This window comes from Aspergillus novofumigatus (assembly GCF_002847465.1).
Source record: "Aspergillus novofumigatus IBT 16806 chromosome Unknown P174scaffold_1, whole genome shotgun sequence".
Lineage (NCBI taxonomy): Eukaryota > Fungi > Ascomycota > Eurotiomycetes > Eurotiales > Aspergillaceae > Aspergillus > Aspergillus novofumigatus.
The window spans coordinates 4,313,605-4,336,757 of record NW_020194274.1 but is presented as its reverse complement, the minus strand read 5'-3'; the positions used below and the strand labels follow the sequence as shown (position 1 = coordinate 4,336,757).

General features: G+C 49.5%; 7 protein-coding genes across 7 annotated transcripts; 3 read left to right on the top strand and 4 right to left on the bottom strand.

Moving 5' to 3' along the window:
- Nucleotides 1-116: 116 nt before the first annotated feature.
- Nucleotides 117-2,311, top strand: P174DRAFT_427601 (calcium-binding mitochondrial carrier protein; the record flags this gene model as incomplete). Its single annotated transcript, XM_024825450.1, has 8 exons — nt 117-246; nt 320-400; nt 493-700; nt 758-1,376; nt 1,417-1,485; nt 1,547-1,650; nt 1,701-1,733; nt 1,792-2,311. 8 exons carry the CDS (start codon nt 117-119, stop codon nt 2,309-2,311), a joined length of 1,764 nt encoding a protein of 587 aa, XP_024688000.1.
- A 416-nt stretch (nt 2,312-2,727) lies between these two features.
- Nucleotides 2,728-8,335, bottom strand: P174DRAFT_509370 (ubiquitin-activating enzyme E1). The gene is made up of 11 exons (XM_024831545.1): nt 7,995-8,335; nt 7,836-7,924; nt 7,695-7,780; nt 4,858-7,639; nt 4,681-4,801; nt 4,340-4,438; nt 4,177-4,233; nt 3,939-4,107; nt 3,778-3,864; nt 3,540-3,718; nt 2,728-3,476 (listed from the first exon to the last, which is right to left on the bottom strand). The coding sequence occupies exons 1-11, from the start codon at nt 7,998-8,000 to the stop codon at nt 2,901-2,903; spliced, it is 4,251 nt and encodes a 1,416-aa protein (XP_024687999.1). The 5' UTR covers nt 8,001-8,335; the 3' UTR covers nt 2,728-2,900.
- A 182-nt stretch (nt 8,336-8,517) lies between these two features.
- P174DRAFT_437853 (putative gamma-tubulin complex component GCP4) lies at nt 8,518-11,320 on the top strand. Its single transcript, XM_024826402.1, has 2 exons — nt 8,518-8,797; nt 8,857-11,320. The coding sequence occupies exon 2, from the start codon at nt 8,872-8,874 to the stop codon at nt 11,266-11,268; it is 2,397 nt and encodes a 798-aa protein (XP_024687998.1). The 5' UTR covers nt 8,518-8,797; nt 8,857-8,871; the 3' UTR covers nt 11,269-11,320.
- A 1,760-nt stretch (nt 11,321-13,080) lies between these two features.
- P174DRAFT_361491 (putative short chain dehydrogenase/oxidoreductase) lies at nt 13,081-14,087 on the top strand (the record flags this gene model as incomplete). The annotated part of the gene is made up of 2 exons (XM_024821789.1): nt 13,081-13,330; nt 13,408-14,087. The coding sequence occupies 2 exons, from the start codon at nt 13,081-13,083 to the stop codon at nt 14,085-14,087; spliced, it is 930 nt and encodes a 309-aa protein (XP_024687997.1).
- Nucleotides 14,088-14,182: 95 nt separating this feature from the next.
- Nucleotides 14,183-16,474, bottom strand: P174DRAFT_47607 (putative MFS transporter). The gene is made up of 5 exons (XM_024830664.1): nt 15,836-16,474; nt 15,128-15,783; nt 15,003-15,070; nt 14,287-14,950; nt 14,183-14,232 (listed from the first exon to the last, which is right to left on the bottom strand). Exons 1-4 carry the CDS (start codon nt 16,206-16,208, stop codon nt 14,344-14,346), a joined length of 1,704 nt encoding a protein of 567 aa, XP_024687996.1. The 5' UTR covers nt 16,209-16,474; the 3' UTR covers nt 14,183-14,232; nt 14,287-14,343.
- A 22-nt stretch (nt 16,475-16,496) lies between these two features.
- On the bottom strand, nt 16,497-17,868 carry P174DRAFT_447900 (uncharacterized protein; the record flags this gene model as incomplete). Its single annotated transcript, XM_024828715.1, has 2 exons — nt 16,497-17,388; nt 17,457-17,868. 2 exons carry the CDS (start codon nt 17,866-17,868, stop codon nt 16,739-16,741), a joined length of 1,062 nt encoding a protein of 353 aa, XP_024687995.1. The 3' UTR covers nt 16,497-16,738.
- Nucleotides 17,869-18,580: 712 nt separating this feature from the next.
- P174DRAFT_427594 (GILT family protein) lies at nt 18,581-19,599 on the bottom strand (the record flags this gene model as incomplete). Its single annotated transcript, XM_024825449.1, has 2 exons — nt 18,581-19,085; nt 19,151-19,599. The coding sequence occupies 2 exons, from the start codon at nt 19,597-19,599 to the stop codon at nt 18,581-18,583; spliced, it is 954 nt and encodes a 317-aa protein (XP_024687994.1).
- Between the last annotated feature and the right edge of the window lie 3,554 nt (nt 19,600-23,153).

Below are 23,153 nucleotides of genomic sequence, written 5' to 3'. Positions count from 1 at the left end.
AGTCATTGCGAAAATTTACGAACCACTGCCCTCACAGGGAAAGCTCCGATCTTAAATTTCTGTGACCTCTCTGAAAAGAATGACGGGTCCTCGGCTATAGTCGATAAACATCGAACATGGCAATCGGCGAGTCCAAAGATGAACGTGACCAAAGAGTCGCAAAACTCTGGGAAAGCCTGGACGTCCAAAAAAAAGGTCAACTCGATATCAATGGCTTAAAGAAGGGGTTCAAGAGGATTGACCATCGTGAGCATACTCCCTGACCGGATCCCGTGCGCCTTGAGCAGCTGACTGACCTGGGCTATCGCAATTTTGACAGCTCTGAAAAATGCGGATGACATGATACGAAATATCCTGCAGACGGTCGACACCAACGGCGATGGATACATAGACTTCTCTGGTAAGATCATACGGACTTTGTCAGGAGCTTTTCTCTCTCCTGTTGCAAACTGGTTTAATGCCAGTTTTTTTTACCCGCCTAATGATGATTAGAATTTCGAGCCTTTGTCGACCATACTGAACACGGGCTATGGCGACTGTTCGAGAGCATCGATCGCAACCAAAATGGAGTGATAGACAAGAACGAACTGAGGGCTGCCTTTTCTCGTTCTGGGATCACATTGTCTAGCGCTAAACTAGACGCCTTCTTTGAGGATGTTGACTCCAACAAGGATGGTGTCATTTCATATCCAGAGTGGAGGTACGTGCATCAAGAGTCAGATGAAGTTGCTAGTGATGGCTGACCGTTCAACTTCAGGGACTTCCTTCTATTTCTTCCCGCCCATTCGCCATCCGACCTGCACGCTGTTTTCTCATATTATACGGCCACGGGCAATCTAAACCCGGAAGGAGATGTCCACATCAATGATCTGCAGGGTTTAGGTACAGACCACTCGTTTCTTACGCGTTATCTTTTGGCCATCAAAGACATTTTGTACAATATCTTCCCTGTGCACGCTTTGACAGCCTTGGTTCCATCAGCTTACGCCGAAGCCGGCGGGACGTTATTGTTGGGCGCCGCATTAGAGCATGATTCTCTCCCTTTAGACGATGACTTCGAGTTGGAGTGGCTGCCCATTCCCAGGACTGTCGCCATGTGGATGTCCTTCCGATATTATGAACAGAAGTTGACCGAGAACACTCCTGAATTAGGTTATTTTCTTGCGGGCGGGATCGCAGGCGCCGTATCAAGAACAGCCACCGCGCCTTTAGATCGACTTAAAGTTTATCTTATCGCCCAGACTGGCGCGAAGAAAAGCGCTGCTCAGATAGCGAAGGATGGTGCTCCGTTGAAGGCAGCTGGCTGTGCTTCCAGGACACTCGTCGGTGCGGTAAAGGAGTTATGGCGTGCTGGGGGATACGGAGCTTGTTTGCCGGTATGTTAACTGCTTCTTGTGTCACGGAATCTACTGACAGCCAGAAGGAAACGGCTTGAATGTCGTTAAAGTTATGCCCGAATCAGCCATCAAATTTGGAGCCTATGAGGTATGACATGATTGTCCACCAAGGCGACTTTATGGCCAGCAATTAATGACGTGATGAATAGTCCGCAAAACGTGCCTTCGCTCGTTTTGAAGGACATAACGATCCTAAACGACTCCAGCCTACGTCGCAGTTCCTGTCCGGTGGATTTGGTGGGATGGTGGCCCAGTATGTGACGCTATCTCCCCACGAAACAGTGTTGTCTAACAGTGATGTAGATGCTTCGTCTACCCTCTTGATACGCTCAAATTGTAAGTCCTGGTGGTCCAGTAAGAAAATTCCACTTTAAAGCTAACTAACCCGTCTTAGCCGAATGCAATGTGACACCGTCGAGGGTGGCTTGAAAGGCAATCAACTCATCGCAGCTACTGCTCGGAAAGTGTGGAACAAAGCAGGCCTCGTGGGCTTTTTTCGTGGTTTGCCTCTAGGCCTCATTGGCATGTTTCCTTACGCCGCCATCGATCTGTCAACCTTCGAATATTTGAAACGCGTTCTCCTTGTACGGCAGGCCCGGATCAACCACTGCCATGAAGATGATGTTCCCCTCAACAACTTCACCACAGGAGCAATCGGTGCTCTGAGCGGCGGGTTCAGCGCTTCCGTTGTTTACCCACTGAATGTCCTTCGTACCAGACTACAGGCCCAAGGCACTGTACTCCACCCCACAACATACACCGGTATCGCTGATGTTGCGCGAAAAACACTCCAAACCGAAGGCCCCCGTGGCTTTTACAAAGGGCTTACGCCAAATCTTCTCAAAGTAGCACCCGCCGTGTCGATCAGCTACGTTGTGTATGAGAACTCCAAACGAATGCTTGGACTGAGATAACACCTCAGACCACCGGTCCGAACAGTCGCTCTTCGCTTCTCGCTATCCCTTCTAATTTCTTCACTTTTAGAATATTTTGTCAAGATACCCATAAAGCCAAGTCGCCATAAGTGGCAAACCCTTCCTCCCGGTTGGGAATCCCTCTGCCTGCCTTCTCCGTTTATCGGCTTTTGTCCCATCTAACCATTCGAACTCTCTCTTGTTTCTGAGCTTATATTTTGAGCATTGACATCTCGATGCGACTCATGCGACTCATGGTCCACCGCTGATGGTCATTTGGGGACGGTTTTGCATAGCGACCACCCTAGCATGGCAGGGCGTCGCATGGTAATGCATATGGTGGCGTTTGTCCATATTTGTTGCATTCTCTTTCTTCATTCTTGTAAAACCAAGGATACCTGCGGGTCCTACTGGAAAAATCTGGAACAATGTATCTACAGTTCACGCTCCACAGCGTCGGCTCTGACTCAGATAACAACAGAAATAGATTATCTGTCAAACAGACTTGAATTATTCTATCCAATTTGGAGTATGCTGTGGCACGTATTCCCATAAGATTGTCCATCAAATACAGTAATAGATCCTTCATTTACTGTCGTGCAGCAACGGCTCTCACTTCTTCGTCTTTAGGAAGAATATCTGGGACCGGCCCGACAGGAGTAATAGCGAACTGATTGATCTGCTTATGACTCTTTGTATAGTGTTTCTTAATGTGCTCAAAATCCGTCGTCTCCCGGAATGCGGGAACATCCCAGTAAAGGTGACGCACCCAGCGATGAATGGCTGGGTAGCCGGAGCGAATATCACGGATGTTGCACTTGAAATGCTGCACGTAGACAGGGTCAAAGCGGATGATGGTCGTGAAAAGTCGGATATCGACCTCGGTGATGGATGAGCCGAAGAAGTACGGGGAGTTGGCGTCTTTTGAGAGATGGGCTTCGATCCTGTCGAGGGAGGTGAAGAGGGTTGTCACAGCCTTCTCGTAGGCTTCTTGGGTCGTCGCGAAACCAGACTTGTAGACCCCGTTGTTGACGTCGTTGTAGATCCAGTCGTTGGTGGCGTCGATCTCGCTTCGGAGAGCGGGAGGATACAGGTCTACCTTCCTGTATTTTTCGGGAAGGAGATCATCGAATTCGTAGTAGAACATGCGAATGATCTCAGCGCTCTGTTCGAATGTTCAAATCAGTAAGGGTTTAGGCGACAGGGGATACAGTGGATATCAATGTACCTCATTGCTCACGATCCGTTGCGTCTTTTTATCGAATAGCACTGGGACGGTGAATCTGCCAGTATAACTGGGATCATTGGAGAAGTATATGGCACGCAGATGCGTGAAATCAGGATGCAACGGGTCTGGGGTGACGTTCTCTCCTGCAACCTCTTCGTCGGCTTTTGCAAAGCGCCAGCCTTTCCAGCAGAAGATATTAGCTTCGTTTCTTTAGTGGCTTCGAATCTGAAATCCATACCATTTTCGCCCAAATGCCAGTGGACGGATGTAAACGAGATGATATCCTCAAGACCCTTGAGCTTCCGGGTGATCAATGTCCGGTGTGCTGCGTTATGAGAAGGGTGTTAGCCGTCGTGTCTTGAGCTTGAGCAATCGGAGGGGTCTTCAAGAGAAGCGCACCCCAAGGACAGGCATATGAGACATAAAGATGATAGCGATCTTTCTCCGGAGGAAATTGAGCGCCAGGCTGCCTGGAGATGAAGTTGCGGAAAACCGATTGCTGCCGCTTGAATTCGCCGGACTTGTCTTTGGGGTCCACCCAATCGGTAATTTTACCTGTAATGCCTGTCTATTTGGCAAGGAGAGTATGTCAATCAAGAGCCCTTTGAGACATGTTGCATGAGATTCGAGCGCTTACGGCCATGTTGCGGATTGGAAAGATAGGTTGTCTGAGGATATTGGAGCTTCCGGGGAACTGCGAAATCCGGTAGTTGTTATGGACCTCAGGATATGCCGCGAGACCAGTTGGGTTCGGGGGAGCGCAGCAAGCATGAGATATTACCGAGAATTTCAGTGTGAACAAAGAGAGGAAATGACGCCTTTAATAGATAATGGGTTGCTATCTTGATGGACCACTGAATTGGGGTGCGGGGGACAATGACGTTTTTGCTTACTGAGTGCTTACGGATGGATCGCATAAAGTCTGACAAAGCTTCACTGATAGAACGGCTCCTAGAGGACCCTCATTTCTATCATTACTACTATGTGGAAGTCAGAATTATCACACAGTTTAATAATGACAACGAATTGCGTATTTTTGTTTCTAAATCGGTGACAGAGTGCTGTAAATCAGACTTCTAACATAGGTCGTGTCCACATATCGGTTTCTGCGCTGGAATTCCATCTACTTCTGAAGTTTCACCATAACGTAGGGAATTTCAACATCCTCCTCGTTTTGATCCTCTGCAGTCACCTCAAAAATGACGTTCTTCTGGTGATCCGGGATAGGCTTCTTGCTAATATGCTCCACGAGCTTGCTCATCCTAGGCAAATAATGTTAGTCGATTTTCGAGAGCGATGTGTAAAGGGTGATACATACTTCAAAGGAAGTCGGTCTTTGAGCTTAGATGGGGCGTAAAAACTGGCATACAGCAGACTGACGCCGGAGCTGACCATGCTAATCTCCAAGCCCAGGTCTGAGAAATGCTTGAGGAAGTCTTGTAGAGGAATGTCGTCGAGTTCGAAACGGTCCCAAAGTCGATCAATGGTCACCTCACCTTGCTTGCCCATATACGTGCCCTTTGGACTGGCTATGGGCTCACTGAAGCCAAAGAACGGGAGAGCGAGGTTCACGAAGCCGTTCTTGTATTGCTCAATATCATCCTTGCCATCGATGATCTTGTACAGCTCCAGAGCAACCAAGCCTGTCACCAATGCGGTAGTTGTGGCAATGGCCGGAATGATCTTACCGGCAATAAACTTGGTTTTGTGGCGGTCGGCCTGGGGAATATCATAGTTGTCCGCGCGGAGGTTGCTAGCGGCGGTGATGAAGTCGATGTGGTAGTTTGTATCGTCATCCTTCTCAAATTCAACGGGGTTCAAGCGGAATCCGGAGAGGGATTCGGGAGAAGGCAGCGACTCAACGAGGCGCTGAGTCTCTTGACTGTCATCAAGGGACGAAGACTGCTGAGCATTCGGGTCGGGCTCATTCTCATCGGCCTGAATCTTGACGCCGGAACTTGGTGTAAATTCAGGAATGATCATGTTGTCCACAACCTTTCTGTAGTACTCTTTGTCTACCCCGGGGTTCTTGATTCCATAGTTAAAGGCGTGGAGATTTGCGCCGGCAACGATGAAGGCTAGGTGAGTTGGGTTCGAGCTATCGAACTTGAGGGGCGTTGGGGCTCGCTTCGGCCCAGACCAGAAAGGTTGACCGGAAGAGGTCTTGGAGTCCCGGGGGAAGTTGTAGAGAAGTTGCTGAATTGCATTGTTGTACTGGGCCTCAAACTGCTGGCGAGCCCAGACAATGCAATCATCAAAGGAAGCTGGCTTGTTGGTTACCAAAAAGTCCCGGAGGTGCTCCAAAGTTTGCTTCTCATTTCCAGCCTGCTTGAGCGTCTGCTCGATGTAATTCGGCTGGGACAGATACAGGTTCACAGCCTCAGGGGGCCCGACAAAGAAGGTCTGGAAGAGATCCCGTGCCCAGGCAATTGTGTGTTCAATTCTGTTGGGGAAGCTCTTCAATGTGCACATCGGGAACGACTTTTCTGGGGGATCCTGAGAGCTCGAGTAGGATTCGGTGATATGGGGCAGAATGACCTGAGTGTTGCCCTTCGTACCAAGGGTACCGCTTTCAAGAAGAGGTTTGCGGAAGAAAACACAGCGACGATCAACATAAGTTCTTGCGTCAACGTTGTCCAGGGCGTTGGTCACGCCATCCAGAGCTTCCCAAAATTCTTCGTTGAAAATGTGTTCGGTGTCGGGTCCTACTCGGTCTCGAAGTGTCACGATTTTACCGTTAAGGTCGGGGTTCATCGCCTGTGCCGCAGCAGAAGCGCAGTCACTCTTGAGCTTCCCAACGTCTTTAGAGCGGAACAGGAATTGTCTGTTGAGGTTGCTCCTTTCGATCTGATCCATGTCGGTGACGAAGATCTTGCCCTTGGGACCAGTTCCAAGGCCCATCATGGCCCAGTTCTTCAAAGTCTCACACCCAATAGCTCCCGCACCAACAAGGAATTGAGTGAGATTGGCGATCTTGTCTTGAAATTCCTTGCCGAAGACAGCAATTTGCCCGTCGTAGCGAGTGCCAAGTGGCTTACAGCTCTCTTCGGAACGGGTGACAGATGTCGGCAGCGACTCCAAGGAGTCAAGGTAGAGCCATTGATGAATGGGATTGAACTTTCCGGAGACGGCTTTCAGAACTTCCTGAGCTGCAACACCTCCAAAGAAAGCGGCCAAAGGGTTGAGATCTCCGCGAGCCTGGTAGCTCAGCTCTCTAATAATTTTCTCGTCCAATTCCACCTTCTCTTCTTGGCTTGATGCAAGTTCATTCGCAATCTTAATCACTTCCTGGGCATCACTGTCATTGTGAGGCCGAGGGAATTGACCATCATGAGCTTCGGCGAATTTGTGGAGCGCTTGAACTCCGATGTGTAGCTGCTGTGGCCGGTCGAACTTGGCAAAGTCAGAGACCATGACCTCAGGCTTCTTGAGTTGCTCGCTGAATGGCTCGAAGTCGACGAACTTAGGCATCTTAACCTGCGTGAAGATACCACCGCCTTGATACGTGCCTAGGCCCGAGACGTCCCCAATTGAGAATGTATAAGGACCCTTGACAGTGATTTTCCGTGGGTCGCAATTGTTCAGCCCTTCCATACCCTTGACTTCAGTAAATGTCACGTAATCCCCGTCTTCGAGGCCATGGCGAGTCTCGTCCAATGCAGAAACCAAGCCATCTTCGTCAATGTCGGCAACGATACCGCTGACTGGCTCTTCGCCCGTAGCATCTCCAACGGTGAAGTTCTTCCCAAAATCATTGAAGATGTATCCAAACAGGCCAAATGTGTCGGTGATGGTGATATAGATGCCGTTCTTGTGGCAGAAGTCAGCGATAGCAAGCTGTTCCTTCAGAGGGGTCGTAGTGAGAACCACTGCCTGATACTGTTTCAGTTGCTCGAGATCATCCACCAAGTTGCTACCCTTATGAACAGTAACAGGCACGTACGAGTTCAGCTCTGCGACCCTCGGAGCTGTTACCTCGGCCCTTGGTTTCCCGACCTCTTGTGGTTGAAGGAAGAACTGTGAGGATAGGTCGGAGATAACGACTGGGGCAGGATCGTATAGCGTGAGGGATTTCACACCGGCAAGGGCAATGTTCTTGGCTGAAAGAGGGCGTCAGTCGTTGACCGTACTTCTCAAACCAGTTATTGTACTCACCAATCTCCACACCAAGACCCTTCAGACCAACAACAAGAACATTCGAAGAGCCCATACGCTTCATAGCCTCGTGGCCGAGGACGTACCTATAAAGCAATAAATATGAGAGAATTCCATTAAGGCGGAATGGGATCAATATACAGTTGACGACTGTACAGAGACTCATCGATGTCTCCCTGTTTGATCTTCTCCACCGTTTCCTGGGGGTTATCAAGCTGCATATTGGAGTCCTAGAGGCATAAATACTCAGTACTCTCTCCGTGCCGCAAAAGATCAGTGATCGTTGATGAGATAGCATACCGTCATGATCTTCTTCTCCGGCGGAGTTGCTGCTTGGTCGCAGGACGCTCTACGCTTTGCCAGCTTCGCAGCGTCACGAACAGGTAGTTCTGAAGGAATTGTGAAGGATTATAGGTGAAAGTCTTGCCTCCGAGCAAGACTTTCTAGCAGTATTAACTCGTGTCTACCACTCCTGGTGCAGACTAAAGAAATGCGGGAGCGCTTAGAACGTCGCTCAAGGTGGTAAGTACAGCTAGAAGGAACTTTGCAAAGCTTTCAGTCGAAGTCAAAAATGTGTCGTCTTGAAAATTTTGGAACAGTCAAGGTAGATGATGGATTTACAAAGCAGAGAATCGTGGATGACCAAGCAAAGAGGCAAGAAGGATGTCTCTCTCAGTTGGCGACGTAAGAGGGACAAGCTGTTGATGGCTGACTCAGCAGCTCCATGAGCTGTGATTGGCCATAGCCCCGCGAGGAGGACCTAGGATAAGGAAGCATTGCCAGTGGAACCTCTGACGAAGAGGAAAAGTACCTAGGAGTGATGGTGATGACAGCTGCGAGGGTGGATTCAGGCTGCCATGATGCGTATACTGGATGATTGACTCCTCCCAGCGGTGCCCACACTCATTTCTTGAGTGACATTGATCTGGCTCCTCCACAATCTCCGCGGTCACATCAGTCTCCGACGACGCGTCGTGAAACTCAGTATCAGGACACGCACTTGACCTTACTTTTGTTTTTATGTGTCGCTACGAGCTTCTGGGCCGAGGACTACTGTATTGGCAGCGTCGAAAGTCCAAAGCAGATACAAAGCCATCATCAAGGTCGGTCATACTTGTAGGCACAACACTCTCTAGGCCACTTCCTCTTAACCTTAAGATAGTGGACTCCAGGCAGAATGCTCCACGAGATCCTACTCTCACTCTCAGGCCAACCGTCCCCTCTCTTTGCTTTCAGTTCAGAAGAAGATGTCGTCTCTGAGAATACTTTTCCACTGTCCCCTCCGGAGAGAGCCCTCCTCACATCGCTCGCCCGTTTGAGTAGACTCCATGCCAGACTTCGAGAGCACACGTCTCTGATATCATCTTCACATCCTTCGACCATCTGCCGTGCTGTTTCCTCAGCTATAAACGCACATCATTTAGGAGGTTTTCAGAGGAAGATTTTGGAAGTCGAGAAGGCAGTTTTGGCCGAGGATAGTGCATATGTTGGCGGTTATGGCATCGTACCATTGTCAACCATCGTTGGGGAGTTTTCGCCTTGGACGAGGCGATTAGAATGGCTATGGGAGGTTGCCCGCTTCGTTCTTCCCGAAAACAGGACTAGTAGTGCACATGGTTGTACAGGCTCCGCCCTGATTGATTACCTTCGAACAGAATCCCAAACGGGCTATCTTGACCTCGAAGAAATCGCGCTGCACCTGATCACTGTGGCCGAATCTGCTTGGATGAGACAGCTATCGACGTGGCTACTGTATGGAAATCTCCCGGTCTTCGGGAAGGGTGACTTTTTCATTCAGGAGGATAATTCGAGCCAAATGGATGATTCGTCCATTGCAAACTTTGTGATGCAGACAAGCCTGCTCCCAAAGTTTGTTTCATTGCACACGGCGTCATCAATTTTATTTATCGGGAAGACTTTGAATCATATCACGGCGAAGCGGAAAGGTGCCACGACGGGATCGTCTGGTTCTGCGGCACCGCCAGTCACCCTTCAGGGAGAGCATATTGCGCACCTCGCCTCGTTGGGTTCCCCAATATCAGCCTCAAAACTATCTAGCGCGGTAGATTCTATTCGCTTGTCTTTGTCACAAAGTGTACTTTCGAAGCTACTGCCGTTACCCAAGATCCTCGAGATTCTTTCTGTGCTGCATGATTTTCTTCTACTGGGGCGCGGTGAATTCGCTACTGCACTTGTGTCTCATGCTGATGCCAGGCTGATTGAGCGACATCGAAGACCCGAACTCCTCGCTGGCCGGGTCAGAGCGCAAACCGAGCTTGAAGGACTTGTCGTCAAAGATGGGGATGTAATACATGCTCTGGCACACACATGGGCCGAGCTTTATTCTCTACAAAACGAGGAAGACCCTGTGGATGAGTCTCTTGATCTTGCCCGAGACCTTGTTCGCTTATCCATTACTGACAGTAAGAGTGGAAATACGGTTGCACCGCTCTCAGACGAAATTGGAAGTGATTTAGTAGCGGAAATCTCGGACGTCTCATTTGAGGACCTTCTTTTCCCAACGCGAACTTCCCTCTCGGTAGAAGTACGAGCACCCCTTGACCTATTTCTATCGACGTCCGATATCGCGGTTTACTCAAGGATTCATTCATATCTTTTGGGCATTCGACGCGCGCAAATACGAATTAATGATCTCTGGAAGCACTCTTTTCTCCGAAAAAGTTATCCTTCTCCATGGGGCCCACCACGAAGCAACACTCCCTTTGGACAGAGTAAGCTTAAGCTGGGAAGGCAGAGAGACAATATCCGACTTAGTCAGATGAGACCAGTATGGGCAACGAGTAGTGCTGCGCTCTTCGTCTTATCAGAAATTGGTAGCTTTTTCCAGGGTGAAGTTGTCAATGGCTGCTGGCAGCACTTTCGTGAGTGGATTCAAGGTGGACTGGCCACTGCCACGTCCTCGACGAGCTCTCGACCTGGAACATCTGCATCTCTGAAGAGCAGGTATAGCGACAGTCCAATTGAAGGCAGAGTGGATATCGATCGCTCAAGTCAGGCTGCGCCGCAACGACTCGACCCCGAAACTCTGACAGTCGCCCATCGTCGCTATCTATTTTCGCTTGTTCAGTCACTGTTCTTGACAGATAAACCATTCACCGAGGCCCTCCGATCCCTACTTGGCTTGATTGACCATTTCATCGCACTTATTATTCGCCTAGAAAGTGTCCAGAAGAATATGGACTTGGAAACAGACGAAGGTGTGGTAGACGCCTTGGCCGACTACCCCAGGGAGGAGACAGAGTTATTGGAAGCATTAAGGACTGCGCGGATGGAGGTCGAAGGGGGAATCAGGGACGTCGTCGCTCGCCTGCGAGACATTGATGACAGTCGATCGGGAGAGGGACGAAAGATGTTTGACCTTGTAAAGCATGCTCGCGCTACCCCGCTCGCTGACAGACAGAATGGCAGCGGCGTGAACGCTCAATTCTGCCAATACTTGCCGCGGAAAACAGCCGGGGTTGATCAACTTCTCATGAAGCTGGACTTTGGGCATGCCAATGGAAGCCTCGGACCTACAGCCCCTGTCGTAGGCGACTTCCTTGAGATGCAGTAGACCGCACGCTAGTCGTTTCTTTCTACTCTGAGCTGACCGCTGGTTTGCATCACTGGCGCTTGGCCGTTTGTGCCGAGTATACTGATCCTTATTCACCCTGTCATTCCTCGACTGTGTTCCTTTATAGAGATATAGGAGTACATTTTGCTATGAATGTATGAGATAGACAGCCAGTCATGTGTGCTTTACTTATGCCCAGAGAGCGCCTCGAATCCGTATATCTCTAATATGGATCTAGCTTGCTCGGCATGATGGACCTTCACGCCGGCTAGATCATGAACCAACATACCTGCTTACTGGCTATTGCAGATGGCGTGTTGGTGCAAATCTTCCAATTCCACAGAAGCTGTAGCTCTGACTGGGTCATCACTCATCACCAATCTGTCAGGTCTTATCGACTTTCAGCTGAATCATTTTGGCCCAACAGTGTTCATAAAATCATTACCTAGTATTCTTGAATAAGCACGATGTTCTCTTCTGACCTGCAACCCAAACCTGTGTTCATCTGTTTTCAAGAGACAAAGGGAGTACAGCAATGGAAGTTGCCCGAGAAGACTTGAGAGTCAAATGTAGTGATGCTGCTACTTACTAGTTGTCTTACTGCCATTGTTCTGAAACCCCTCTTTCCTGCTTTACGGTGTAGGGGCTTTTGCTAATCGCTAAGGGCTGTGGAGCTTAAGCATGGTGTGAATTTTTCAATCAATTCCTTCAAGCATGACGTTCATGGGGAACTCCCTGTTGTAAACTTCCAGAAGTGCTAGAAGCTATGTATGTCTACACTCTCCAAAGCCGAGGAGATGATTGGAGGGGATTGCATTCCGCAAAATGTCTGGTAGAGCTAAAGAGCTGCTACATAAAATACGTACTACCTTATCAAGTTATCAGTTCTTATCTTAGTTCGCCTCTTTCGCGTTAAGAACTTAAAAGGGTCCGAGATTCTTAGTACTGCTACTCCAGAAATGCTCCACTTTGGCGATTTCTGGGGCAGGAATAAGTCTGGAGTTCAATTCGCAATACTCTACGTCACCACCGAGCAATGAGTCGAATTATCGCAGAAAACAAGGCAACTTTTCGGGTCTGGTCTATAACCCATCTATGATCTCTATGAGAGCTCAGTATGAATTGCATAGAGTTTATGGTTATCCCCAATTGACAATTTCGCAGGACATGATCATCCTGCTGGAGCAGGACTAGATAGTCGATATGTATACAGAGGTATACAGGAATCAAATTGAGAGTAATATCTCCAGGCCCAGTATCTCGGACTCCCAGTTTTGGACATCCCGTGCAGCTAAAGTGGGCCATTCCAGGAAGAAACATGGACAGTCTCCATCCCTTCAATCTACTGATCACGTCTCTTACCGTCTTCGGCAATCAAGTAACTCCAAATGAACAGAAGTCACGATCCTGGCCCGAGTCCGTCGCCTCGAAAGCTATGGCAAGCTCTATCTCTTGGCGCCTGTCGTGCGTTTCCAGGGTCATCGTACCCTGGTTGTTCCCGGGCGATCCTGTGTCTGGGTCATATTGTATCATCGTGAAAGCAACTCTAGAATTTCTAGACTCTATCAGGGCCATCACGAGGCCATCTTGCTTTTTACCCCTTTGCCTTGCTTCGCCCGTATCAATGTAATATCATGCCTCTGTCTCAAGGATATAAACTTTGGACTCTTCTAGTATGGACCTCGAGTTATGTAGAATCTTGAAGTGTGCAACAACTGTATGCTGCTTGTCTTTTGACATTTTCCGTGGTCAATTGTTTCTTACCTCTGCACCTTGTTCTCGATTAATCCTTTTGAAAACTTTGATCAAGTCATGTCTTTCACTCTGACGCGGTCGCTGACCGCAGTGCGGTCATGCCTACCCTGCACTTCGCTTCATCCATTCCTACGATCAACATATTCCACCACGACAAACGAGCAACACATCCAGAGAAAGCTTCCCCTGGTGAGACCACATCGATTCAAAGAGTTTGATCTTGCAGACCGCGTCTACGCCGTCACCGGTGGCGGAAGAGGCCTGGGGCTGGCCATGGCCGAAGCGCTGATGGAAGCCGGAGCCAAAGGTAGAGATAATCCTCACTTGAATTGGAAATAGACACCATACACCTGAGCAACCCTGCTAACCTCTGTCACAAACCAGTATACTGTCTAGACCGCCTCGAGAAACCACACCCGGAATTCGAAACCGCCAAAGGCCAAGCCGAAAAGGAATACGGCGGCGCCCTGGAATACCGACGCATCGACGTGCGCAACGAACCAGAGGTCAACGATGTCTTCGCCGAAATCGCCTCCCGCGATAAGCGGCTGGACGGCCTCATCGCCGCCGCAGGCATCAACCACCTGCAAAGCGCCCTGGAGCACTCCCGGTCGGCCCTGAACGAAGTCATGCAGATCAACTACAATGGCGTCTTCAACTCCGCGACCGCAGCAGCACGCCAGATGTTCAAATACCAGCAGAAGGGGTCCATCCTGCTCGTCGCAAGCATAAGCGGGCTCATCGCGAACAAGGGCATGACCTCGCCCGTGTACAACTCGTCCAAGGCGGCTGTGATCCAGCTCGCGCGGTCCCTGGCGATGGAGTGGGGACGGCAGGGGATCCGGGTGAATAGTCTCTGCCCCGGACATATCCTCACGCCCATGGTCGAGCAGGTGTTTGAGCAGAATCCGGCTGCCAAAGCCATCTGGGAGGCGGAGAATATGCTCGGTCGGCTCGCGTGTCCGGAGGAGTTCAGGGGGGCGGCGCTCTTCGCGCTCAGTGATGCCAGTAGCTTTATGACGGGGAGCACGATGATCATTGATGGTGGTCATACTGCATGGTGAGCTCGGCGATCTTAATCACTGCCGGGTTTCGGAGTAAGTGTCTTCTGATTCCTTCCTGTATTTTTATGCCTCAGGGCAATCGGTTCACTGGGACGAAAGTACATGAGTCTTGTCCTTCTCTTGTACTATAAGCGACTTTCTTTCCGTTACGCTTCTTAGCAAACATATCAATAGTAATATTTAACTGGACTAAATACATACCATGACTTTTCAAGTACCCCAAGTGGTAGATGCAGCAGCAAAAACGAAACTTGCCTCATAAAATATTCACAAATCTCTCTTCAACACTATGATTGAACTGATTTCCATCCATAAGACCCTGTCGCGTCTCCATCTCAACATCAGCATCTTCTTTGCGATCCGCTGCACGATCCCCCCTTTGCAGCATAATCCTCAGCACGAACGCAAGGACAGCCACCACAACCATGAAGAAAGAGCACGTCGCCATCCCACGCACGTACCACGGCCCCTCACTGCGCGGGTACAGCCTCGTCCCGAGTAACGGCCCGCACTGCCCGATGAGGTTGAGGATCGCCATGCTGGCTCCCTTGCCTTCCTTCGCGGGGCGGTTATCCATCGTCCAGGTGATGATGAGGGTGATGGCAGAGAAGAAGCCTGCCGTGGCGGGGTAGACGCAGGCGTATCGGATGAAAGTCTGGAGGCCTGTGGATAGGTGCGCATGGTAGTAGCCTGTAGCTGCGATTGCGAGGTAGGCGAGCGAGGATATCAGCGCGTGGACTATGAGGTAAGGGCTTCGCGTTCTGTGACGGTCGGATAGGTAGGCTGTTGTAAGCACTACCACGAAGGCGATGAGGTAAGGAGGTGCGCAGAGGGCTTGTGCGGAGAGGGAGGAGTAGCCCATGCTGTGAAAGTGTGAGCGTATTGATCGACAGGGGTTTTGATGCCAGGGCTTACTCTTCTATGATGGTGGGCAGGAACACGGGCATAGAGCTGAAAGCGACATTGCAGCTGAAGAACATAAACTATAGCAGCTGCATGTCAGTTCAACCCAAGGCTGGAGAGATATGGCTTCCACAAACAGCTGTCACATAAGATTTGGGATCCGCCAACGCCTTGACGACTTCCCTCCAATTGAACTTCCTGGAATCGGGCCCACGATAGTCAGATCTGCTCTCTCCCAGCCGCAGCTTGGCTACCATTCTCTCTCTAGGCTCAAGAAAACGAGCGGTCTCAGGCGAGTCAGGGATCAGTATCCACGCAAAGACCGCAACAAGCACACTGGGAAATCCTTCGACCAGGAAGAGCGTCCGCCACGGTGCAATGGGGCCATTGCTGCTGACCTTGACAATCAGCCATGCGAGACTACTTGCGAATGAAGTCGCCAAGGGAGCCGCTGAGATAAACAGTCCGTTTCGTAAAGCGAGTTCTTCCCGCTTGTAGAACAGGGATAGGTAGAACGGCACGCCAGGGCCAAATGCCGCTTCCGTGATGCCTAGAAAGGCTCGCAGAACCACAAGGGTGCTGAATGAAGTAGCCAGTGACTGAAAGGATGCAACGAGACCCCATCCGCATACACACAGGGAGATGTAGATGTGCGGAGGAACAACCCGGTACATGAGGGTCATCCACTCAAAGAGGATATACGTGATGTAGAAAGCTGTCAAAAGCCATTCATACTGTGAAGATGAAAGACGCAAATCATCCATGAGTCCAGCGATTTTGGCATTTCCAATATCCGCAAGCAGTCAGCTATTTGATGTACTGTTCCGAAACAGTGAACAACTCACTAGAACGATCCAGGAACGAGAGCAGGTAGAGAAGGGCCAAGAATGGAACCAGCTTGCGGTCAAACTTCTTCACGATTTTCTTTTCTTCCGCTGCCGTGTACTTTGTACCGACTACGGCCCTTTTGGGCTTCGCTTCCTGGTCGTCATACGAATCGTAGCCTTCATCTTGGCCCTCATCGTCGGAAATGTAGTCCGCTTCTGCGCGAAAGTCCGTTTGCAATCTCAACGACCCAGCTGGTGGCCGTTTGGAACTCGAAGATACATTTTCATTGTCGGATGCTCCGGAATCTGGCGTATACTGCGCGCTAGCCGGTGTCCCTGTGCTGGAGCTATTGGATGCTGCCTCGGTCGGCTGCAGATGGTAGGAGGCCATCTACGGAGTAATCAATGTATGAAATGTCTGTGTTTTCTGGCTCAAGGATCCATTTCCTTTCGAGGATAATCTCGGCAGCCAAACAGAGATATCCGAGATTTGTGATGCACCAAAATCTATCACTTATCATAAGATCATCTGACATTGGAGGGTCTAAACCTGGTGGGATTAAGTACAGGGGTAGACAGGCACAAGGCGGTGCACGTGGCACACACTAGGAGAGATAATTTGCGCCAAGGACAGATGCTGCACGGCTAAGATCAGATCCACCGGCATCCTCTATCAAAGTATCGGGGCACCGGAACTCATCACGGAGCTGTGGACGAAGAAGGGCCGGCCTTCGATTCGCGTCGTGCCTCGGATATTGGTCATTGACAGTGGCCTGAGAATAATCCGGTCTTCACACTGCGACTCAATAGTCAACACTCAAACGTTGGTGCGACGGACGATTGATTGACGAACCATGAGTTAAGAAGAGGCATCACCTTCAGGAACCATGGGACTCCACCGCCGAGGTCTGTAAGAGTCGATCAGGAATCGTGAACGCTTCTTAGGGCGCAAGAATTTGGGGGCCGGGGAGGCTTCTCATCGAAATGGCGCCCTCGACCACCTGTAAGAGCAGTAGCTTTATCTCTCATGATGGCAAACCACTTTTCAAGGTCCGGAATAGCCTCATGATCCTTCATATTGTTGGCACGAAGGTATGTCAGAGCATTTTCGGCTGAGTCTCGCACGAATCGAACAGTGTTTAGATCGCTTGCTGTCTCCTTTCGTCTTCTGTTGATGTGTTCATCTCTGGCTTTGAAGAAGACGTCAAGAAGCCGCTCCACTCGACTTTGGACGCTCTCGTCGTCCCTCTTTCTTTTCAGGGAAGCTTTCGTATCTGCTTTGCCGGCATTGTAGTTTTTCATCGGCTCTTTGCCGGCCATGCGGGCTCCTTCATTCCGCCCGTTCCCACGATCATGTTTCCGGGTATGCGCTTTATCGGGGACAACATTTTTTCCTTCAGGCTTTACTTCACGAAAGTCTTCGGTCAAACCTTTGGTATCTTCTGAGTGAAGGCCAGACTCCTTTGTCGGCTCGCTGCTGCTGGCGGTAATGGCAGGGACTTGTCCATCCAACTTCAGGGTAGGCTCTTCAGAATTGGGCGACTCTGCGTTGGGAAACGTCGATGAGGGCGCTGAAATCATCAAACACGCAAGTCAGTATGATTGAATAAAGACTAGATAACAATTACTGTGGACAAACCTTTAGTCAAAGCCCGATGCAGCCCAAGACGGTTAGTGGCCACATTCAGACTGTGCGAAGTGTTGGCAATAGGCACAATCCCCAGATACTCAGTCAGGTAGAGCTCAAGGACACTCAGTTCCGCAGGCTCGTCTCCATTTTTTGACAGCGTCAACAGAGCTTTATCGTAGATGGTGACCTGACCATCATTAAAGTCCTGAGAGCGGCATCTGGCCAGTGAAACCTGAAGTCGGACAGCGCTGACGAGGAGATCGGATTTCTCAGTGCTTCTGAGGATATCGCGGAGGACAGGACTGGGACATTTGATCTTGAAGTATTTGTGCACGAGCTCATCGACCTTCCTTTGCAGGTTAATTCCCCTACGGCGGCTGCTCTTAGGGGACGAGTTTTCTGGTATCCAGGATGAAGCCATTGTGTCTCGAGATGCTCTTAGGGAAGGTTGGTTGGTGAGTCTAGAGGAGCTATGAGTACAGGTCTGATTGAAAGTAACGAATAATTAGATGAAGACCAGCTCCATGAAACAGACTGAGTGCTGTGTTGAGGTCGTAGCTCAGGTAGGAGATGAAAGGAGAGATTTGGTGGCTGTGGAAAGCGAAAGAAGATTTTACAGACAAGATGTGTTTCTCACAGATCACACATGGCTAGTGGGAGAAAGCAGATGCAATTGACTTAGAATGAACAATGAGACGAAGCCCTGGGACCCATCCTTATTGAGCAATCTACCCCAATGCTCAAGGCCTTACACAACAGAAGTCTTTGGAGGCAAACCTCTGTCAATGGGGACACTTTCCTAAAAAGGATTATCAGGAACTTTTGGTCAAATCAACATCTCTCTAGCTCATATTGTTCATATTGCTCACTCAAAAGGTATTGACTGCATCGATAGTTTACCTATTGCCTGACACCTTTCAATCAATAAGCCTCGTGAAAAGTCAATAGGGAATGAAAGCATCATTTTCAAAAATATAATTTCATTTCGTAAAAAGAGCAACGCAGAATAGTGAAAACGTATCCTATAAGTAACAATGGCATTATGGGATTAGTACGAACTGCAATGGGTCATGATTGACCTTGAGGCAAAATATCAAGTCAATTCCAACATTAGTTCATTCGCAAGCCAATGCTTAATTCCGCTCTCTCCAGATCTTCTCGATCTCATCAACAAGGACAGAAACCCTGCTACCTCTTCCTCCTTGGGCACAGTCTTTCCACACGCCGTCGTCACGGACACACCACACTTGCTCATCTAGCCGGACGGTACAGCTAGTTCTGACACCAAGCGCCTCGCTGTACAGGGCACTCTTGCGGAGCAGCGCGATACCGCTAAGGGGATCCTTGTCCCCTCCGTCATGGCCAGGGTCATCGTCCTGCTGGCTGGCACACTCGTTCAAGGCATCAAAATCGATGCCATGCTCCAAAGCGCATTGCTCGACGAATGAGCGCTCTGGGATCTTCTCATAGGAACTGATCAGGCAGTTGGCGAAGCCCAGGGAGCGGATCGTTGGGGTGCGAAGCATGCTTCGTCCCTCCGGTGGGAAAGGGAGGTTCGCAGCACAGAGAATGAGCATATCCCCTATGCATTCAGCAGGACCATGTTTGCATACTACATCTGTAGATTTGTTGGATACACTGTAGTTTGCTTAGCCTGCGGGCCAGTTCCGTCTTCCGGGCAGGAAGGTCTTGCACTAGCTTACCTTGCAATGAATGACAATCCAAAGTCTACTTTGTCGCTGATCTGCTCCATGACAGGAACTACCAATTTTTGCAGACAATCACGGGCGTCTGGGCATTTGCTCATGACGTGAGCTTCCAGCAGAACTTTGTTGTCGACCGCTGATACCTCAGGCTTGTGCTCCATCAGCGGCACCACATCACCGCTCGTGAAGGGCGAAGCAGAGAAGCCATCATCCACCGTTTTCGACGAAGGATGACATGAATGCAAGAAGAATTTAGGGATAGGTGTAGGGAACCAGCTGAGAACACTAAAAAGAACGAATCCAAGCGATATGACCATCAAGGAACGCCGCAGGAAATGGGATGCTGGTCGGTCGCGGCGGGAATGGCTGGAGGCAGCCTCAGCAGATTCGATCGCGCCAAGATCATGGAGACCTTCCTGATGATCCTGAAACTGTATCTTCTCCATAACTATCCGTACTTCACCGACTCTTATCGACAGGTATGTTATAATTGATGCGGGGAAGAGGTTAGATTCGGAGGCTGTGGGGGAAGCAGGGTCATTGACGGATTAATTAATCGATCGATGTGACTGTGGAGGCCCGTAGAGAGCGTCACTTGAGGACGGGAGCACAGAGTTGTGTACAATCAACGCCTAAAGCTAATTAGCGGCGTTGCAAGGCGGCCATTACCACATTCATTATTATTAGGCCAACTGCTAACTACCGACTCCTGTACGCATTATCTCATGGATCAAGACTGCAAGCCTCAACCTGTTCGTGGATCCTTCGATCTTCAACTATCTTATTTCTTGGCAATTGCAGGGGCAAACATCAACATCATCATCTTGGAATGCTCGAATAAGCTAGAGGCCAGATGCCACAGCTCTCAGTAGGCATGCAATGCTTGAATGACACATACCCCTGTTCGCGGTCCTATATTGAGATTGCAACGTTGTATCTGTTTAGATTAAAGCATACCTTAATATTCCTAACTAAGGCCCTGGCTCAGGTGTTACGTCGCCTGCTTCGGGGCACCCAACACCTTATGCAATAATAATAGTGACAATATCTGCAGATCCATCGTCTCATGTCAAGTTCGGCCGAAATAGTGCCGAAAACAGGCCATGGATTGGCTCATCAAAGCAACCAAGAGGCAGGAGAAGTCCTCCATTTTACATAAAAGCGTCATGCAACACTGACCGCTGCCTCTAGTGAAGAAAAAAGGACATTTTGGCTTATCGACTTCACCAGTAGGCAGCACAAGGTAGATACACAATTTAGAAGCCCAACTGTCATGCTTGCTGACACAAGCGGTATTGGTGATCAACAAATAGCAATTAGATACGCATTGAGAGATGGTTCCCATAAGCGAAGAGATATCTCGAGATCGTTGGAGGCTTGGAGCTATCGGCATCGTTTGACGCCCTATAGGCAGCTAGATCCTTGGCCTGAGCCCACGTATACGAGCATTTGGCTAAATCATCCCTGCTTATTCCAGCAACCAGTCACGGATCCCAGTATAATAAACCTTCGGTGCTATGCCTGGCACCATAATAGGGCATTCAAATGAAATCATCTATTCTGAGATCCGCACCACATCAGAAAACAGCTTCCCAATCCGAGGTCACCACATCAAGGGCCATGGCGGAAGATGTCTAGCCAGGCTTGTTCTCTGCTACGTTTGTAGTCATTAGTATGCTCAGATATTGACTAGGACATACCGGAATGGCCGAAACCCAGATTACCATCCGTGCAAAAGTCGAGACTCATGGAGAACAACAATTCCTTTAGCTTGCATCGGTTAAGCCAAAGCCCGAGGCATTTCCGAATGGCTCCAGTACCATGCCGCTGGCTTCAGCACTCAGACTTTTTGCAGTTCCTTTAGACGTCAAAGGTTGTCGCTACCGCTCAACACGGCACATCTGCACTTTTCGTGGTCATGCCTCTCATGACTAGCAAGGCACGACACTATTGATCATACTGGACAGAAGGTCGATAAGCTGAGAAAGTCGCCTGTGGTGAGCAGCTTCAGTGGGGACTGTATCAGAATGGCTCATGATGGTATTTAATAATAGTGAGCTGCTCATCCCCAAATCTCAAATTATGCAGCGAGATGTGCGCATCCTGTCGCAGATGTCACCGGACAGTTGGCCCAACTCCGGTGGCTCGAATGACACCAACGTCACTCCGATCTCGGAGTCTCGGCAGGGTCTAGCTTAGACACCAAGAAGCGCGATACGTAGTCTATGCGGGCGTGATACATTGCTACTGCCAACCAACTGGTACCTAATGTGATCACTGTTATTGCTATCGACCGGAACGAGGACTCTCAAATCGCAAGCCGACTATCGCATGTTCACTGAGAGAGCCAGTCGATTTTTGAACGGGATGCTAAGACGTCCATGAAATGGTTTAGGGCAGAAAGTAAAAAGAACCGATCGGGAGTCGTCAGTTGTCACTCAGAAATAGCATGTTTCATCAGGGACCTAAATCATAGCGCCATTGTGATCCACATGTAGAAGCCCTGGGTACCCTGGCGAATCGGGGTACTCAGTCTTTGAGATTCGAAGATAGAGAGACTCGATTCCTGGTCTCAATGCGGTCTTACAGGCAGTGGATGAAAAGAAATTTGGAGACTGGTCGCAGTGGACTTAATTCTTGATACTAACACGGAGTACTGATAGGAAGTTTGCATAATTGTAAGGAGACCCACCGTTTACTACCACATGGCTTCTTTGGGTTGATATAGATAATCCGTGCTCGTGTCCCGCAGCCAGTCTCAAGTGAGCAGTAGCTCGACTGCTCCGTAAATATCTAGTATTGCCGGCGATTTAAAGTTTTATATTCCTTTTTCTTTTCGTCTCGTGCTTTATTGGCTTTTCAACCATCGTTTGAATGGAGAAAGAGAAGGATGTGTCGAACCAGTGGGACCGCACTCAAGGAGGCCAGTGCTCCGGGGTCGTGAAGGCGAGAATAATGCTCTGTCCAGAGCTGACTCTCTTATGAAAGTCTGGGGATAGAACAGATTATCATAGGGGTAGATGGAGGAGTTGTGAATAGGTACTGGCAAGCGGAGAGGCATCAATATGAGGGAGATGACTGGACGGCGGAGAACTGGTAAAAATGGAAACATCAACAATCAATCAAACAATCAACAATATGCTAAACGATGAAGAGAGCGTATTTACCACTGTAGGTGTTAATCTAACCAGTGCCGGAGAATATCCGAGTCATCCACGGTTGTCGTCAACCACAAACGATGTCCCAGGCTGTCATTGCTCGGATTGATTCAGCAGGGTCACATCGTCTCGTGCCGAAGGTCGCATTTGCTCCATCTGCAGCGGCTTTGAAGCAAGTGAAGCTACTACGTACTACTCCTCCTAAGATCTTCCATCTTTCCCACTCTTATTCCTCTCCACCCCTCCCTCCAGCAGCACCGCACCGTTGAATAATTACCTTTCCTTTCCTTTTCCCGTGTTGTGGAGAATAATGGCTTCGTATCCACTGGCTGGTCCTGTTTAGACCCTTTTCTTACTCCCTCTAGCTAGTCTGTCTATACTTAATAGCCCTTTCTTTCCACATCGCATAGTCGCTTTTCCGACATAACCAGCTTCTGCCTCAACTGTGGAGAATCAGTGTTGATCACGTCCACATCTAAGGTATTATTGAGGATAGGTAATTTATTTTCCCCGTCCTTGTCTGTGCCAATAGTTTTCTCTTTTTACGCGCAATGACTATCCTGCTCTGTGGCCACTGCCCTTGCCATTATTCCTGCGGTTCCCGCAGATCCTTGCTGTCATTGGCACTTCAGGATGTTCTTGGGATTTAGGCAGTCCTCGCAACTTGCGGCTCACTGATTCCCATTTTACAGATACAAATCTTGCTTGTCAACTTACTCCCTTGATCCTTCGCCCTCGCACCGGAGCTTCCCCTTCTCCGCAATAGCAGCTTCGGAGGACCCGTTCAGATCCATGCGCCTTGACGATCAAGCCTCAATCCTGTTTCCAGCTCAAGCTCCTCA

Coding starts and splice junctions, on each gene's coding strand:
- P174DRAFT_509370 (XM_024831545.1), bottom strand. Junction 7,781..7,835: donor TCTCTGTACAGTCGTCAACT/GTATATTGATCC, acceptor ATTGCTTTATAG/GTACGTCCTCGGCCACGAGG. Junction 3,865..3,938: donor CTCATATGCCTGTCCTTGGG/GTGCGCTTCTCT, acceptor CTCATAACGCAG/CACACCGGACATTGATCACC.
- P174DRAFT_437853 (XM_024826402.1), top strand. CDS start 8,872: ATGCTCCACGAGATCCTACTCTCACTCTCAGGCCAACCGTCCCCTCTC.
- P174DRAFT_47607 (XM_024830664.1), bottom strand. CDS start 16,208: ATGGCCTCCTACCATCTGCAGCCGACCGAGGCAGCATCCAATAGCTCC. Junction 15,784..15,835: donor CTCGTTCCTGGATCGTTCTA/GTGAGTTGTTCA, acceptor GACTGCTTGCGG/ATATTGGAAATGCCAAAATC. Junction 15,071..15,127: donor CCAAATCTTATGTGACAGCT/GTTTGTGGAAGC, acceptor CAGCTGCTATAG/TTTATGTTCTTCAGCTGCAA.